We start from the raw sequence: 18150 nt of genomic DNA, 5'->3' as shown, positions 1-18150 counted from the left end.
ACTTTATCATTTATGTGCTTCACTGGCGAACCTTGACTAATACTTAAGATATACAGAACCTTTCAGGCTGGCCTGAGTAAATTAATCAAATGTGATACCAGGGAAATATTCGTTCTATCTTAGTGAAAACTTCATCAACCGTGCTTGTCATTATGACAAGATGAATGAAGGGACCAAAAAGCTTATATGTGGCCTGCTTTATCCAAATGTCTTATCAAGGTTAGTGTGCCCTCTCCTGTACAGTTCTGCCAAGGCCACATCTGAAAATCAGAAATGTCCACTACAAAGTTCACTGAAAGAAATTTGTAAGGCAACTATCTCATCTAATTTTTGATGTCTTTGGTTTTTATATGATGTATTAGAAGTTAATTGCAAGCTGAAGTCAATTGACATAAAACCTGTACTTCACGAGGAGCACTAAGGGAGGAGCAGAGGCTATTGAATGAATTCTGGCCAGAGCTGAAATTTCTGCAGCTGGAAAGCGTTTTGGAGTCACTATGAGAAAGGAAATTGAAAATGCCACACACCACTGAGTTTGAGCAAATTCACTGACTCTCTAGACAGCTCTAGCTGGTTTGAGATACCTGTGGCCAGAGAAACAGTTGCCACGAGTGGGCCAGAGAAACAGTATGGCATTGTTGCTTTACACGGTATGTCCCTCATTCTGACCATCATCCAGGACTATCTAGATCTATAGAAGCACAGCAGTGGACAGGTGGATGCAGCTATAGTTGATAGTTTTCCATATTTATACAAGGCTCATTTGCTCTCATTGTTGTTGCAACACTAAGTGGATTGACTTGTCTAAGAAATGTTCCATCTTAATATGGCATATTGTCACGTAATGCCAGCCTTCATAGGTATACAGCCAAAGGGTCCCAAGAACAACCTGTGACTGAACTAACAAGTGCCTCCACTTGTTAATTCAACCATTTGAGGGTGATTCAAGTCAATGTCAAGGATGTTTCTCAATGACTACCACTGATATGTTAACACACTGTCCACATTCACCATTGATTTAATATGCAATCAGTATCAAAATATCATATTCAGATAGTTACGTCTTTATACAAGGTGAAAAAGGATGCAGTGCAATCGCATGCAATTTGATTTGTCAGAACTCACTGTATCTCAGTCATAACTAACCAGGTGTACATAGAATATGTACAGCTGGAACACATTTGCAAGATCTATCTATACATTGTCAACCCACCACGTCTTCCAGGCTCTATTGACTCTTGTTTATAAAGTTATTTGGAATTTGCGACATGCCCTAAATGGGTATCTGTAAGTGGAACGCAGACAGTGACATGTGTGTGTCATGAAACAAGCACAAAACTTTAACAGACTACTGAACAGCTGGTCAACTGAGATCCAATCACAAAGCAGGCAGATTTGAGATTTGTGTGAGATTTGTGCATTTAATTGACATTAAATGCATCATTAGTCATGATCTAAATAAGGCTCAGTATACTGTATAATAGACATCATGCATTTTAATATATCACATATTGAATGGGGCCATAGGTCATTATTCACATCACATTCACTGTGTACTATAGTGTAGAGCTACACATGGAATTGCCTGTTTGACTTCTCCATGCTGTGTGTATCATCTTAAATGTGTGTATGTTGTATGAATTGTACATATTTGATACGGTACATAGTGTGAATTGAAAATGTGTTAGTACATCAGATGGTCTCATTGTGTTCTCGTTGTGCTTTTTGTCATTTCAGTTGTTTTTTTAATTACATTTTGTTAATTTACTGTAGAAGTATCTTTTTATGTTCTACAGGAATATCTACTGTTCTGATAATCAGATTTAGAGCCTAAGTGTAATACATTAGGTTGAATATATTTCATCTACAGTAAAATACTGTGTTCATGTGTTTACAGCTGTGGTGAATAGCAGTCAAGAAAACCAGATACTGTGTTTGATTATATGAATCATTATTTGCATTTGTATTGGCATATTTACTTTTCATATTACTGAAGCCCTTTGAAGCAAGGAGCATCAAGATGAAACACTCATAAAAAGGTTGGAGTGAATGAAGAGTGCTGCTAAATCTTATCACAACAAAATGTGACAATTCCAGCGTCATGCTCTCGTTATCAGACTGGGGCAGTAAAATATATCTTAACACAGTCAGTATACAGTACACCTTTAACCACTAACTGCATTGTGCTGTACTTTCTGTACAGTCTTATACAAAAATCTGTCCAAGGATATCTTGACTTCAAGGCAATGACTTAAAATGACACAATGTCATGCAGATGTTTCCGTAATAAGCTTCACTATATAGGTTATGTTTACACCCACATCTGTTTCTTTGCTTGATTACTCTCTCACACACACATATATACAATGTATATATATATATATATATATATATATATATATATATATATATATATATATATATATATATATATATATATATATATCATGTTGGGACAAAATTATTGATACCCCTTAAACGTGACAATAAATAATTGAATTGTAGTGATATTTAAGAATATTGTCTTAAATTAGTATCACAGGTGCTTCGTTCTTCTAAAGAGTCATTCTGCCTATTTACACTGACAAAGGTTCTCCCTGCGCTGTTTGGGATCATTGCGTGCTCCAAGATTGACAAAAGAAAGTAAAGAGAGATTTCTGAGACGATAATAATAATAATTGCCAAGCAGGCTCACGGTAAAGGCTACAAGATCATCTCAAAGCAGCTTGATTATCCTCTGACAATGGTTGCTAGTATCAGGATATCTGTGGTCTATGACCGAAGTGGACCTCCCAGGACATGGGCGCAAGAGGAAAACTGACCCCACATGGTACAGAATTTTGAATTTTGGAAAAAGAACTGAGGAAAACTTCAAAACAGATACAAGCTGACCTCCAAGATCAAGATACAACAGGGTGTGGTTGCACCATCAATCGCTTTTTGAGTGAAAGAGCTTCATGGAAGAAGATCCAGGAAGTCCCACATTAGAGATGGAAATACTAAAAAGCCCCGCTGGATTTTGCCAAGATGCACACTGACAAACCCCAACGCTTCTGAGAGAATGTCCATTGGACAGATCATAGACTTAAGGAGGAACAAAACTGACATTCAGCACATCTTCATCAGTGTGGAGAGGCAGATGTTACAGAGAATTCAAACATCCACAAAGAGACTACAAAACTGTTTCTACCACAGAGCCATAACTGCAGTTTATGCTGACTTGATTCTTCATGTAATGCAAATGTATGCCAGCAGAATGTGTGAATGTTCTGTATGTGTGGTTGTTATGATGCACTCTGAACGCACTTTCTCGTTCTTTCAGTCTTAGTTCAGATTATTTATTTTTATTTTATGACTATTTATCTTAGAGGCTTCTTTATTGAATTTTTTGCACACGAGAAGGACTGCACTTTCACTTTTGTTGTACATGTACAATGACAATAAGGATTATTTTCTATACTATTTAATGTTAAAGCCCTTTAGTCATAGTGTTACAATGAATGACACTGTTGCCAAATGGTAAGACTGTCCATGATTCAAATATGCTCTTTTGTTCACCCATAATAATTGTGATTGGCCAAAGAGGAAGTGTACAAATCTTTTTAAGATTATCAATGGCTCTTCCTTGTCTGTCCAACTTTGAGTTGGAAGATTGCAACAGTTTCATTGCAAATCTGGCTTTGTCTCTGAGCCCCTGGGCCACTGGGCCACTGGGCATTTGCCAGTTTGGACAGATCCGTAATCCATCAATGCATGCATAGACCCTTATATTATTTTTTTTTTTATGTCACCCATCTCTAGTTAAGTAAGCACAAACAAACAGTTTCACAAACGGGAATTAGTCAAATAACAGTCATCTGCTTCAAGAACCGCCGCTGTCTTCAGTGTGTTACTTAGGTAAATGAAGCTCCTTTGCATCTCTTCAAAAGTCACTTTAGTGTAGCCGCGAGCGCTATAAAACAGTCTACCTGTGTTATACATACGTGTTTTAGCCGAGAAGACTACAACTCCCATCATGCGCATTTCCGGGTTCCGTGCGTTTCCAGCCAATCAGGAGCCTCGCCGACTGACGGTCGCTGTATGGGGCATGGGGCCAGGACGTCTAGCCAGCTCGAAGTGCCACGACTTCATACAGAGCACGGATTCTCCAGTGGAGTGGAAAGAGCTGTGGAAGAAGAAAAGCAACTTAGGTATATAGCAGACAGCTGTCCACAGAAGTAACTTCATCTGCAGCTCAAAGCCTCCCCCCGCGCTCTCCCATCTCCATTTCCACAAGCAGTCGTAGCTAGATCAAGACAAAGGTAAGTGTGGGAATTTTAGGAATTTGTATTCAATGATAGCTAGCTAAGACAGCTATCTGCTGCTAACTCCACAGCTAAGTACTAGAACCAAAGAGACAGCCAATTTAAGTTGACAAAAAAAATGTTCCTTTCCCCCCTCCTCGCTGTCACTTCAGTCTGCAATTTTACAGTAGCTATTCTTGCTTTTCAGTTGTTATTTTATACGAAAAAGTGTGCAGGATGCTAGCTAAGTTCATTGATTCATTTTGTTAGCTCCAAAACTAAAATGCAAGTAAAAACTAAATGACTATCACCTTAAAATACTTGCATGATTACTAAAGAATCGGTCGCTAATAGGGCTGTTAGAATGGATGGATATCTTCTCCTGTTACACAGGCACCGAGCACTTCGTTTCAACTCTGCAACCCCTTCGGCTCTGACTCTCTATCAGGAAAGATACTGGGTAAACTTTCCTTAGTTTGTCGAAAGTCAGCGTGTTGCATTTTATTTAAGTAATTTCAGATTTTTTTTGAAAGATCCAGACTATATCTCTGTCTTAAAACATAATAAAAGTTCAAATCAGATCTGTGCTGACTTAAAGGGGAATAAAACATACTTGCATATTCAGTCTGAATGCTTTTTTTACGTCATCAATTTTCTTTCCGAGCTAAACCAAGATCTGTACTTTATGTCCCAATGCACCCCCATTACCCATGAATGAAAGCTCACCATTGTGGACCTGCAGGATGTTTAACCTTTATACCTTTAGTCAGCTTTATCTCACATTAGTCCTGTCATAAGGAGGCACAGATGCACTTTCAACTCTTGAAAGTTGTCCTGGGGTTCGGGTGAAAAGAATAGATTTTTTTTCCCACTTTGTTCTGAAAGTGTGACATCACAATCTAGAAGGCAGGACAAACTCTTGCTTTAACTCCACATGCTGTAATGAACAGGATCTGCAGGCTTGCATTCCACTGAAGTAGCTCTCCAGCTTGTCCCAGCTGTTTCACTTCTACTACATTGGCACTTTTTCCATTTAGTTCTTTTTAAAAGTACATTTGTATCTTCATTTGCTACGACATTTTTGTGGCTTTTGTCTGCTCTCGGACAGTTTTCCTTCCCCAACATGCTCAGAATTCTGGTTTGTGACACGAGCACTAAAAGAGCTTGTTGGTCGTACTTGTTGCAGGGCAGGAAATTAACTCTACCAGCTGAATGAGAGTAAATATTTGCACTTTGCTATCACTTCTCTTTTACATTCCCAAATTCTTATTTGACTTGTTTAATGGTTTAAATGTGTTTGAATTAAGTTGTGTTGGGTTAGGGTTTCTACTTATGTTCTTCAAACCGTGCACAACAAATAAAATAAAGTTAAAATTCCCCAAAACTGGCAACCTTCATTTATACCAAAGTCACAAAAGATAAAATCTAGGAAAATAAGAGGGAAGAAAATGAGTCAAAACCAAATTCCTTGTCTCCTTTGTTAACTCAAATCCGGATTGGGCAATGCCTCAAAATGTATATTAATTAGTCCGATTAATCAAAACAGTGGTCAAACTGATGAAAGGAGTTTTGCCGAAGTTTTGCATGTGTAAGAATTCTGACTGCTCTTCGTCGGTGTCTTTAAATTCAAACTCTTCCACAGCAGTGCTGCTGCAGTGGGGAGTAGAGGAAAAAAAGAACGGAACAGTTATGTAACGTGTGAACAGACTTGACATTGATTTTTTTTTTTTTTTTTTCATTCCCCGTTTGGGAGACATAAGTGCAAATGTTTAAAATTGCCTTACACGGCTATTTGAAGGTTTGACATTCCATGTGGGAAAAGAGGTCTGAGCTCCACCTGCCTGCCCGTGCCAACCAGCAGAATGCAGATGGGGCACAGCAGCTCTGGTTATGATAGCAGCCCACATTCCAACACAGATGATAGGATTTTTTTTCAGAGCCAGAATGAGTTCTGTACAGGAAAATGGTGATCACAGTTATTCATGAATTTACTTGATTTAATTACATTTTTGTACTATTTACTAAGAAAGTCCAGTGTTCCACCTGCGGAATGAAGCTTAAGATTTAATAGGCTCATTTGGAGGATCAGTTTGTCTTCTATCAAATTAGATACAGTTTTGTGTTTTCTACAAGGCAGAAAAACATGAAGCCTTCTGGGTTTTGATCAGTTTGTTTAAATGTGGCACTGTAAAGACTTCTTACAATGTGTGGGCTGACACCAGGCAGAACTGAAAAAGAGGAACAGCGACATCTACAGACTGTGCAGGCGAACTGAAAGACTGATTCTCTTCCAAGCTTGTAATAAATTAAATCATAAATAGAGATCTTTTACTGAATACAGTGACTGACATTTTTAACTTAACCAAGACAGAGAAGCACAGCAGCATGTCAAATATTAAATTAAAGGAATTCCTCTTGAAATGTTGTTTTTTATTTGACATGCATTGAGATAACTAAAGGAAAAGTAATGTACCTTCCTCTGCAGTAGAAATCACTACTGGATAGTGATTTCCCTCTTGTTTACAGCAAAATTAAATGATTAGATCAAGAAATTAGATGAAAGACTTGTTGTTGACTGTAAACCATTAAACTCACAGCATGTGGCCTGACCAGTATCAAAGCAAACATTCATACTCGTCACACACTTCTGTTTTAACACGTCTGCCATTTTCTTCTCTTCTCTTATTCCGCTTAGTTGCCATTGAAGATGGATATCTACGATACCCAGACCCTTGGGATAATGGTGTTTGGTGGTTTCATGGTAATCTCTGCCATTGGGATTGCTCTGGTCTCCACCTTCTCCATGAAGGAGACATCTTATGAGGAGGCCCTGGCCAAGCAACGCAAAGAGCTGGGGAAGATGCATCCCAATCGCGCTGAGAAGAAGAAGAAGGACAAAGCATCAGAGAAGAAGAGCAAAGGAAAGAAGAAGGAAGATAAGCCCAATGGAAAGATCCCAGAGTCTGAGAATATTGAGGAGCCCGCTGCTGCTGACCCAGTCATTGAGCCCACCTCTGCGCCCGTCGTAGATGCTGCTATAGAACCTGTGCCTGAACCCGAACCTGAACCTGCTGTGGAGCTTAAACCAGACACAGTCCAAGCGCCAGAAGAAGTCGAACCTAAACCTGCCCCGGCCCCCGTTGTTGTCGAGCCCTCCCCTGCACCCTCGCCTAAAGACAAAAAGAAGAAAAAGGTGGCTAAGGTGGAGCCCGCCTCCACCCAAGCAGCGCCTGCCCCAGCACCTGTGGAACCCGCAGCAGTCGCGGTGGCCTCAGCACCTGCCCCGGTCAAGTCTGGCCCTGCGCCGGCTAAGCCTGCCTCTGCCCCCGTGCCTGCCAAGTCTGTTTCTGCACCAAACAAGTCTGCCGCAGCCCAGGCTAAGTCTGCCCCAGCTCTATCCAAGTCTGCTCCTGTGCTGGAGGCGGTCACTAAGGAAGTCCCTGTGATGGCGGTGCCCCCAGTGGGATCTCAGCAGGCTGCTACGGTTACAACCAAAACACAGGAGCCCAAAAAAAAGGCCAACAAGAAAAAAAATGAGCCTGGTAAGCTTGTTGTTTTATTTTTCGTTTTCAGCGTTCAGACACTAGAATCTGTAGCGGTAGTTCGAAATACATCTCTATCATCTCTTGTTTGGAGTTGGGTAATCAGGTAAATGTTAGTACTGAGGTGTGATCTGTGGTATTCCGTGCTGCTCCATACTGATGAACCTACAGCTTCTTATCCATGGGAAGTCGTGTCAGTGGTAGGTAATGTCTGGCACTTGGCTCTAGGGGGCATCGAGCATGCCAGCCTGTCCAAACACCACTGCCCTGTTATGTTAGCTTACAAAGGCTCTCAGTGCTCTGACAATGGGGAGCTGTGGGGGGGTTGAGTTCTCCCTTGGCTGAGGCTCGTCTCCGCCTGGTGCCACAGCGACCCAGCGTCCCGCCATCTGAAGCTTCTCAGGGCCCCCGGACCCAAAGGAGAAACTGCAACCCTGTCTGTTTCCCAATTGTGTGGGCATTTTGACATCCTTGAGGCCTTCATAATGTCCGGCTAATGTCTAAACCGTGAAATAAATCAATATTCTCCCTCAACATCATAGATTTTCTTTGCTTTTTTAATGAAAATGTTTCGTGATTTTTAACTTCAATCTCTTGTGTTTGCCTCTAAAGCTGCAGTAGTGATGGATTCTGCTGATGCCCCTCTGTACCTGCCCTATAAGGCTCTGGTCTCCACTGTCAGTAGCATGGTTTTCAGCGAGGGAGAAGCTCAGAGGCTCATCGAGATCCTGTCTGAGAAAGTTGGCATCATTCAGGACGCCTGGCACAAGGTATGTAACACTTCAACCGCTGCCAGCCCCACACAGTCGCACAGTGATTGTGATGAACGGGAGTACTTGAAGTTTGATCCACTCATGTTCTCTTTGTCCCTCTGTGCGTGCGCGTTTTCCAGGCCACTCAGAAAGGAGACCCAGTGGCAATGTTGAAGAAGCAACTGGACGAAAAGGAGAAACAACTGGCAACGGAACAAGAAGACAGCGTTGCAGCCAAGAACCGCCTGAGAGAGCTCACCAAGGTCAGATTTGGCTTTAGGCCACCTGATGGCAGTAAAAACTATTTTGTACAGTTCAATATAAATATTTCTCATATAAACAAATAGGATCATTGTAAGACAAATCTTGTTCAACAGATCATTTCTTGTGATTCAAATCAGAAACAAACCTTATTGTGTATATTTATAGGGAACCCCCTAACAAAAGGAACTGTCATACAGGGCTAATTTGTGTTTATTTCTTTGCAACGAAATGTCCTTGTGATTAAGTCACTCATTTACAGAGGCCAACTGATCTGCCAAATGAAGTTTCACATGCAGAGTAAATCACTCGTCTGCCAGCAATATGATACCAAAGTCATTGATACTGCCTAAGATGACTCTTTCCTGTTCATATGAAGCTGAACCTGCTTCTTATTCTGTGATCTTATTGTGTGTTTTAATCAGGAGCTGTCTGCTGAGAAGTCCAAGGTGACGAGTGTAGAGACCAGGCTGAGCTCCCAGTTGAGTAAGCGGGAACAAGAAATGATCGCTCTGCAAGCTCGCATGCAAGCCAGCTACCAGGACCATGTAGCCCAGACCCAGATGCTCAACACCAAGGTCAGTTACACATTTACCTAAATGTTTTTGTTGCTCAAGATTTGTTTTATCCAATTGGAAAGGAAGATGATCGTTCACGTCTTTATCATTTCCATTTGAATATATTTTACTAGATCCTGGGCCTGCAGGACCAACTGGAAAAAGGCCCCAATGCCCAACTGGCCCGCCTGCAGCAGGAGAACACTATTCTCCGTGATGCCCTCAACCAGGCCACCAGCCAGGCTGAGAGCAAGTGAGTGTTTCCCTGTAATACTAAGAACCATCATCATCCATCATTAGCAGATCTGTAACAAGCTATAGTGATATACATATTTCAACATTGACATTTGGCTTAAGTTGAAAACTTCAAAGGTATATTTGGAATGTGATAGTATTCAAACGTTCAGCAGCCCCAACGTCATGTGTCTCTGTGTCCACATTCTGTCTTTAGGCAAAATGCGGAGCTTGCCAAATTGCGACAGGAATGTGCCAAGCTAACTAAGGAACTTGGAGAGAAGACGGAAGGTCTGCAAGCTGACGAACACATCAGGAAAGGGCTGGAGGCCAAGGTGTCCACTGCTGAGAAGCAAATCTCCATGCTGCAGGTTGGGAACACCATGTCTGCTCATGTAGCTGTGGACAGCCCTTTACAATGCTGTTTTAGTAAAACTTTTACTGTTTGGACAGCCAGTAAGTCTCCACACTAAGCAAGTCTAGATGTTTCCCACCTATGCCCCGACCCTCTAATGTTATGGGACGTTTAATTGACTTGTAATCACACAACCCAGGGCTTGTTTGGAATGCAGCCATTCAATAATGTGGCTGCAGGCGAAATGCTTCTCAGCACCAGCTGGAATTTGTGCATGTCCAAGCATCACTCCAGCCGGCGCCCCAGGCCTCTATGACGGGCTATAAAAGAGACATGTTGATGCTCTATCAGACACTTTAGTGACTTTAGAACCTGCTGTACGTCTGTCTGACATTATCTATACGTTTGTCGTACTGGTACAGTCTATCAGCATGTACAGTCACCCATTGGTGGAATGCTGTTTGTCTGAACTGCTACAGGTCACGGGGATGAAGTGAGTCAGCACTTACTGACAGTCAAGTGTTCATTTAGTCTAATCATTTACTAACATCCCTTCCAGGTCTCTCACAATGTTACGTAATGACCTGGGCCACTAGCCAATATATACATATTCAAGGCTGTGATAGGATGAATGATTGCCCGTAAGTGCTGTTTAGCTGTGATAAGCACAGAATGATATGCTGTCTGTTACACGTTTACTTGGTGATGGCCATATCAATATTATACCAACTTGTGATTGTCCAATGGAAAAATATGAATTATCTAGGAATATAATGTGATTACTCTTTTTGATCTGTTCTGAAAATCTATTTTGAGAATATTTAAATGGTAAATGCCTCTTTTTCCTCGGTTACTGTGCGTGTTGGCTGTAGTCTAGTACGCACCTAGTATCCACCACTGTTCCCGTCATCAAGCTTAATCCTGTGAGTCTCTGCTTCCCTCTGCTGTTTGTTAAATGTCACTTCATTACTCTTTCAGGCCAGCCATGCGGAGAGTGAGCAGGGTTTACAGAGGAGATTGGAGGAGGTGTCTGAGGAGCTCCGGACAACACAGAGCAGAAACGGCAGTCTGCAGGAAGGCTTGGAGAAAGCCCAGCAGGACAGCAGCTTGCTTTCAGGTCAGGAAGTGGGGGAAATCACGATCTTAATGGCCACTAGACAAATGGACTTGATTTGGCTTGGAGATCGCAGATAATTAAAATGAATGAAAATTGGATGTTAAATACCTTGTCTGTCTTTTTGAGTTGGTATTCCCACTGTCACGTCACTGCCGTTTGTAGTGTATTCCCGCAGCTAAGCAAGTGAAGGAGAAAGGTGACAGCACTTAATGTAATGATATGAAAAAGGCACAGACGGGGAAGACTGAGTTCAAACAGTTGCTTTTTTATCAGAATAGATGTGTTAAATCTTATGTTGGGTTTTGAAGGAAAAATTCACTCCTTTAGTCTTTAGATCTTTAGTTAATCATGTGGATCAAGAATCATACTTTAAAGTGCCATAGGTGTAACACGCTGTATACCAAATTGTCTCTATATAGAGACACTATATACCAAATGATGTTGAGGTTGTGTTTTGATAGTGATAGTGATCCTTTTCCCCTCAGAATTCCAGGTCCGAGTTGGGAGCTTGGAGTCTGAGGCCAAGGAGCACGCTGCTCAAGTGGATGCCCTGACTGTGCAGCTAGAGGAGGCACAGGCGGGAAAAAGCCAACTTGAACAGCAGGTGGCCTCCATCAACTCACTGGTAGAGGCCAGTCAGAACAAAAAGGAGGAAGTTGATGAGGTAAGACACGTTTTGCCAGTGTAACTGCCACGTCGGCCAAGACCGCTGACCACACATAAGTGTCTTTAAGGAAGGACCTCTGTCATTTCTGATTTGGCAGGAAAGTGCTGCCCAACTGGAACAGCTGAAGCTCAGGTAAGCGTTTGCACCTCTGTGTGTGTGTGTTTGTATAAAGATTGAGTCATGGGCTGTTCCATGTATTGATTTAAATGGCCTCACCCTCATGCAGCCTTCAGGAGCGGGACGACCAATTCAACATCCTCCAGGAGGAACTAAAACAGCTTAAGACAAATCAGGAAGCTGCTGTAAGTTTAGTAAGCATGTTTGACTTGGTGTATTACCAATTATGGTGACGCCATAATTTGAGAAAAGTCTCTGCTTATTAGATGAAATTTGTACTTGCAGGAGAACACCTTTGCTGAGATCGAGCAAAGAAACAACAGGTAAAGTGCTCTTTTTTATTTTATCCACTCATTTGTCCCAAATCTGAAATAGATTTGTCTGCATTTTGATTCATTGATCCTTATCCAAATGGTTTGTCTCTGTCCATTTTAGTGAGAATGCCGGCCTTGTTGCATCTCTTCAGGATGAACTTAATAATCTCAAAGAAGAGATGGTGCAGTTTAAGAACACAGAGGTATTGTACCTTTTAAGTGTTTTTGTATTCACTCACCCTGCAGAACAAAACCAATCTCATGGCTTCTTTGTTTTTCCTTTACGTGTTTAGCAGCCAGATACCTCTGCAGAGCTTGAACAGCTACAGAGCAGGTAAATTATTCTTCATTCTTGCATTTAAAATCTAGATTCACGTGTGATTTGTTAAATCATGAAGTCTGACCCATTTTGCTCATATTGTATCTTTGTCCAGTCTGACTGAGAAGGACTCTCTTGTCCAATCGCTACAAGAGGAGCTCAGAGAAGTGAGGAAGAAGGATACCAGTGATGACGTAAGACTCCATTTACGTCCCAACACTTCTAAAGTAAGACTACTGCTCCTTGTCGCTCTTCTAACAACGTGATCCGTTTGTCACAGGATGCAGCGGTGCAGCTGACATCTTTCCAAACTGAGGTCAAAGACACTCTCCAGACAATCTTCCCACAGATCCCGTTGGAGGCAGAACAGGTAGGAAAAGGGGACTATGCTTCCTGAATGTGTCTCTGTAAAATGCTAGTTATGAATTCATTAATCACACCTGCTTTTTTTCACATAGACCAACTGGTTAGAGGTTTTTACACAGAAAGCCCAGGAGGCTCTCACTCACAGCCAGCAGAGCCAGGAGCCTCAGTCAAGCGAGTTGCCCGTAAGTCTCATTGATAAAAAAACTTTGCCTGTCATAAGACTGTGACTCTGAATCTGTTGGAATAATATGTCAAATTGTGCTCTTTCTTTCTTTTCAGGAGTTGCTGGAGAAACTGAAGGAGGCTGAGGATAGCCACGGCACACTGCAAGCCGAATGTGAACAGTACAGGACAGTCTTAGCTGAAACGGTAACCGTGTTGAGTGTTTAGGACCTTATCACCAGCATTGGAGCGATTGAAAACTCTTCTTCATTCCGCAGTGCCACTTCTGCATTGATTTCTATTTTTATCCTACTCCCCTGATTGTAGGAAGGAATGCTGAAAGATCTACAGAAAAGTGTGGAGGAGGAAGAGACCGTATGGAAATCCAAGATGGCTGATTCAGAGGGACAGCTAGGGGTGGTGAGTGATAATTCCCATATGAAATCAACATGAATATGGCATCAATTGACTGCCTGCTACCCTAGGGTGCATAATAGTGTTTATTTAAACCCTAAACTAATGATTGACCATGTCACTCTTAGGCTTTGGACAAAGCCCTGGTGCTGGAGGCAGCCATTGAAAGCTTGAAGGCAGAAAACCAAAGTGTGGAACAGGTGCAAATCTTTTCCCGTTATGAAAAACTGGAGGAAGACATGTTCTTTTGTCCACTAGGGCCCTTTCCTCTTTTGGCAAATGCATGCTACTTTAGCTGGTCCTTATACACTATATTGCTTGTGCTGCCGTCCTCATCACCTTCAATGAAAGCTTTCACACTGCCGGTTCTCTTTCTCCTGGAGAAACCTGGCCAAGAGCGTGTCAGATGGTTTGAGAGTGGACACCAGCATGAAAGAGTTAGTGGGAAACATGTTATACAGTAAGTAGCGTTAAAATTAGGTCATTGTTACCTGATGTTTGTGGAGATTGGTTACCTCGAGCCAATCTGCTGCTTTCTGTGGCTTGTCGACAGAGGATTGCTTATTCCTCAGCAGGATGCACATGGTTTATATAAGGAATGGGGCTTGTTTACTGCTTAAGAGATGTACACAGTGTTCTTAAGTGTGTGTCAACTGTGAGATAATCCATGATGTCATTATCAACCGTGACATTATTCATGATGTCATTGGTGTGATGTGATGACATTTACAACTGATATTTCAACTGTTATATGGTATTGCAAGTAAAAATAAATCTGCTAATTGTATTTAAATGAAATGAAAAGCACCCCATGCAAATATGTACAACCTCAACAATGTTTTGGACAAGTTTGGAGGCGGTAGGAGGAATGGTGCTTGTTCTATTGATGTACATATACGTACAAACATACGTACACACTTTAGTTACAGTACTAAAGTGTATAAGATGATAAGGTCTGTGTCTCTCTGGAACTCTCCATAGTTGAAGGAGCAGTTGATGCTGCTGGAGGCCCAGCTGGAGAAGCAGACTGAGTCTGTCCCATCAGAGAGCCAGGGGGACGCTGAGGAGCTGGAACAGGTACATCAGCAGCATCTGTTCATGTCACAGCCACTTCACTGCTGCTGGCACTGTTGCATTTGTTCCTTGGGGTAAACGCAAGGAGTTCAGCTGTTCTAGATGTACAAATAACTTCTAGTTTCAAATTTGATGAATGTATATATTCTAATTAGTCTCTTAGCAATTGTTTGGTTTTGCAAAGGAAGAGCGTACAATCGTTTTTAGTCAGCAATGCCTCCAGCACTTATTTGTGTTTCTTAAATATTATACCATCATTTCACACTATCAAAGTCAAAGTACCTTCACCTGCAGTGTATATCAAAACAGATGTGGTCATCTCTGTTTCTCCACTATTCAGCTGAAACTGCAGCTGTCAGAGTATCAGAGCCAGTTAGACTCGGCCCTGAAGGAGGCCCAGGCACACAAGGAGGAGCTCACACAGGTAATTCAACTGACTTAACTTACTTCCCCCATCGCTTTGACAATATTTACACATTAACTTCCCAGTGTAAGTGGCATGGATTATGATATATGACATGAGGGGAAATACCTCCTTAGCCAACACAGCCAGTTAGGTAAGGGGTCAGAGATGTGTAACACAAAGGAGGTTTCTGTGACTAGTGACCGCTTCCTGTTTCAGGTCAGAGAGCAGTTGGGCGAAGTGGCGATGCGGGCTCAGCAAGAACAGAATGGCCCAGCTGAGGCACAACACAGTCAGGTCAGGGTGCAGAGGTCACAGTGGCACCCTTCTCTTTCTGTCGGAGAGTACTGGACAGTGACTAGGCCACAAAAAAAGCAAGCACAGTATTGTTTAAAGGAGTTGTTTGATAGGCTTATTTAGACTTGTTTAGATAAGGAGGCATTTTCTGCAATCTGAAGCCTCTATCACTTTAACACGGGCATACCACAGCCTCAGTCAAGGATGTTGCCTCAGCACACGGATACTGAATAACAGATGACTCTCCACTTTGTCCAGTACTTCCCAGACCAAGCAACTGTTTACGCTTATTACTATTCTTACTGACGTGTGTGCTCTTGACTCCACATAACTCTTAACAACCGCCGCCTCTCACCTTTTATGGCATGCTCCACTCACCTCCTCTGTTTTCAGACATTTTGTTTTCGATTGATCGCTTATGGTGGCAAACTTTGCTTCATCCAGTCATGTCTTTGTAATGTCTGAAAGGAAACTAACTAGGCGTACAGGTTGAGCAGCCTTGTGTGGGTGGATGAATGGTGGTTCTACTACTTCAGCACCAGTGTTTGGCGGGTATATTTATTATTTATTTATATATTTATTATTATGTTTTTTTCTGCCATCAGGTCCAGAATGAGTTGAGTCAGGTGACAGAAAAGCTGCATGGAGAGGAGGATCAGAGGCAGCAGCTCTCTGAAGAGTTTGAACAGGTACAGCCTATTACCATGCCAGCCAATTGCTGATTGTGAATTCTGTTGATGCTGCTTTTCGTGGTAGAAATATCCAGCTTAACAGCACCATCCTGTCACATTCAAGGCTCAGAAGACTGTTCTAGAACTTCAGGCTCAACTGGATCTTCTGAGGGATTCTGCAGAGGCTGATACAGAGGATGTCACTCAGCTTAAGGTGTGGTAGCATTGAATGCACTGAAGTCTGACTTTAACCTGTGATTGATCTTTACCCGTCAATGCTCAGTTATTGTAAATCTATATTCCCTTTCTATTATCTGAGTGGCACACAGTGTAGACTGCACACAGGAGAGTTGCCGTTCGATCAAAACGGAAGGTGATATCGTCCGCTTTGAGTTGATCAAGCTGCACAGAAATAATGTTTGTTCCTGCTGTTGCAATAGGAGCGTCTGGAGAAGGAGAAGAAGCTTTCCAAAGACCTGGGCCAAGCCGCCACCAAGCTCCAGCAGCTTCTCAAAGCCACTCAGGAGCAACTGACCAAAGAGAGAGACACGGTGAAAACACTACAGGAGCACCTGGAGGGAAAGGTGAGCAAGCTGTGATGCTTTGATCCTAAATTGCCATAATCTAAATATTTGCTATGCTTGACACATTTTCCTTGCTTCTGTTGTGAAGGGAGAGTATGTGGAGCTGAAGGAAGGAACATCCGTCTGAGATGAAGTTCACTATGGACATGACACAAAAACTGCCAAATATGCCTTATGATTATTACCATAGTTATGCATTCCAAAACTATTTCTTTATTGTACTGTAGTATTTTGTATTTGTTGCAATTGTAGGAGCCAAATGTTTGATATTATGAACATTTCAAAGGAATATTAGAGAAGAAATCATGCTGCAAACTTTATCGAAACTCACATTCCATAACATTTCTGGCCATGTCAGATGTTATTTATCCCCCAGCCTTGTGTCCCAAACATTTCCCCATAGTTCAGTGTTAAAAGGGAAACTGATTGTACATCAAAAGTACATCAACCAGTGCAATTACTTTGTATGCGTCTTTTCTATGTGGTTGAATGATGGGAACATTTTATGGTTCAGAAAATGCTCTATCTTTAGCTCTTGCTACCCTCTGTAGTTGGCAGCCAACAACACAGTATGTATTTGTATGAATGAATAAACTACAGTGTAGCTCAATGTGTTTCCTGGTCTGTTATTCAAATAGAAAATGTAAATGACATGAAAAGCACCTTATTCACATGCTGGACCCCTGAATAAGGTTTCTGCCAGTATTGGAGGTGATTGGGGAAATAGTGCTTGTTGCAACGCCGAACAATCATGTGTGCATACGTGTGCTCTCACATTATAGTAGTACAGTAAATATAGAATAAGATAAGATAACCTATTCCCTCTCTGTGCTGTACACATGAAACTTTGGTCTTTCCCTCCACGTCCTCACTTCGTGGCAAACTGAAATGACAAACTAAGATACAGGCACATATACGTTATGATAATTGGTTAAAAAGCAACATTTTTCTAATCTTCAAAACAAATATGACCCTTCCAAAGATGTGGACAGATGGATCCCTCCTTGACCAGTATGATTTTCCAGCAAACCTGAATTAGTGCCGGTTGTCTACCACCCAAGTTATCTCTCTCTCTGTCGCTATCGCTCTCTTGAATACTTAATTTTGTCTGGAATGCATGAGCATGCTGGCACCCTGATATGAAGAGAAACCAGACGAGCTAAGAATCTTTTCTTGGACTGACAACAGACGAACTACATCTTGACAGTATAGGCACCATTTATGTAATATTAACCCTTAGATGCACAAGTGGGTCCAAAACGACCCAGGTTTTCCTCAAAAAACTTTGATATCACGGCAATAAAGTTTTGAACCCATTTTACCCATTTTTAAACATCACCAAAATGACGACATAATATGGGTGCCCCATTTATGGAAGAGTGTAGGGTCCAATACATCATGCATCTAAGTGTTAAAGTCCACACACAGTAAAGACACGAGATTATATTGCATTTATAGCAAGTCTGAAATCGACAAGTGTGTGAAATCTAAAATGGAGTTAGAGTGTTTATGCTGTAATAAGGGTACAACATGCCACTGACCACCTTAGCAGCAGTTGTAGAGAAAGTATTGAAACAAAAGGCCTGGGCAACATTGTTCTATTTTAAATAAATGCATTTTGTAGAAACTCAGCTTCCAGCTCTTTTATTTGTATCCCCGGT

General features: G+C 41.7%; 1 protein-coding gene across 2 annotated transcripts; it reads left to right on the top strand.

Moving 5' to 3' along the window:
* The first annotated feature begins 4118 nt into the window (after nt 1–4118).
* On the top strand, nt 4119–17099 carry rrbp1a (ribosome binding protein 1a). Of its 2 annotated transcripts, XM_076163089.1 has the most exons (27): nt 4120–4301; nt 6979–7825; nt 8438–8595; nt 8718–8840; nt 9264–9416; nt 9530–9648; nt 9847–10000; nt 10963–11101; nt 11587–11765; nt 11866–11900; nt 11995–12070; nt 12171–12208; nt 12321–12402; nt 12493–12533; nt 12634–12712; nt 12799–12888; nt 12977–13066; nt 13164–13253; nt 13374–13466; nt 13589–13660; nt 14442–14537; nt 14875–14958; nt 15157–15234; nt 15840–15923; nt 16030–16119; nt 16346–16489; nt 16578–17099. In XM_076163089.1, the coding sequence occupies exons 2-27, from the start codon at nt 6991–6993 to the stop codon at nt 16614–16616; spliced, it is 3261 nt and encodes a 1086-aa protein (XP_076019204.1). In that variant the 5' UTR covers nt 4120–4301; nt 6979–6990; the 3' UTR covers nt 16617–17099. The 2 variants fall into 2 exon arrangements, with proteins under 2 accessions (XP_076019214.1, XP_076019204.1); XM_076163099.1 differs by lacking the exon at nt 15157–15234 and having other exon boundaries at nt 4119–4301.
* The last annotated feature ends 1051 nt before the right edge of the window (nt 17100–18150 follow it).

Source organism: Genypterus blacodes, unplaced genomic scaffold (assembly GCF_046128005.1).
Source record: "Genypterus blacodes isolate CSIRO-AG114 ecotype Tasmania unplaced genomic scaffold, CSIRO-AGI_Gbla_v1 ptg000012l_1, whole genome shotgun sequence".
NCBI lineage: Eukaryota > Metazoa > Chordata > Actinopteri > Ophidiiformes > Ophidiidae > Genypterus > Genypterus blacodes.
The sequence above is the reverse complement of the archived record's forward strand: the minus strand, read 5'-3'. Positions and strand labels throughout refer to the sequence as shown.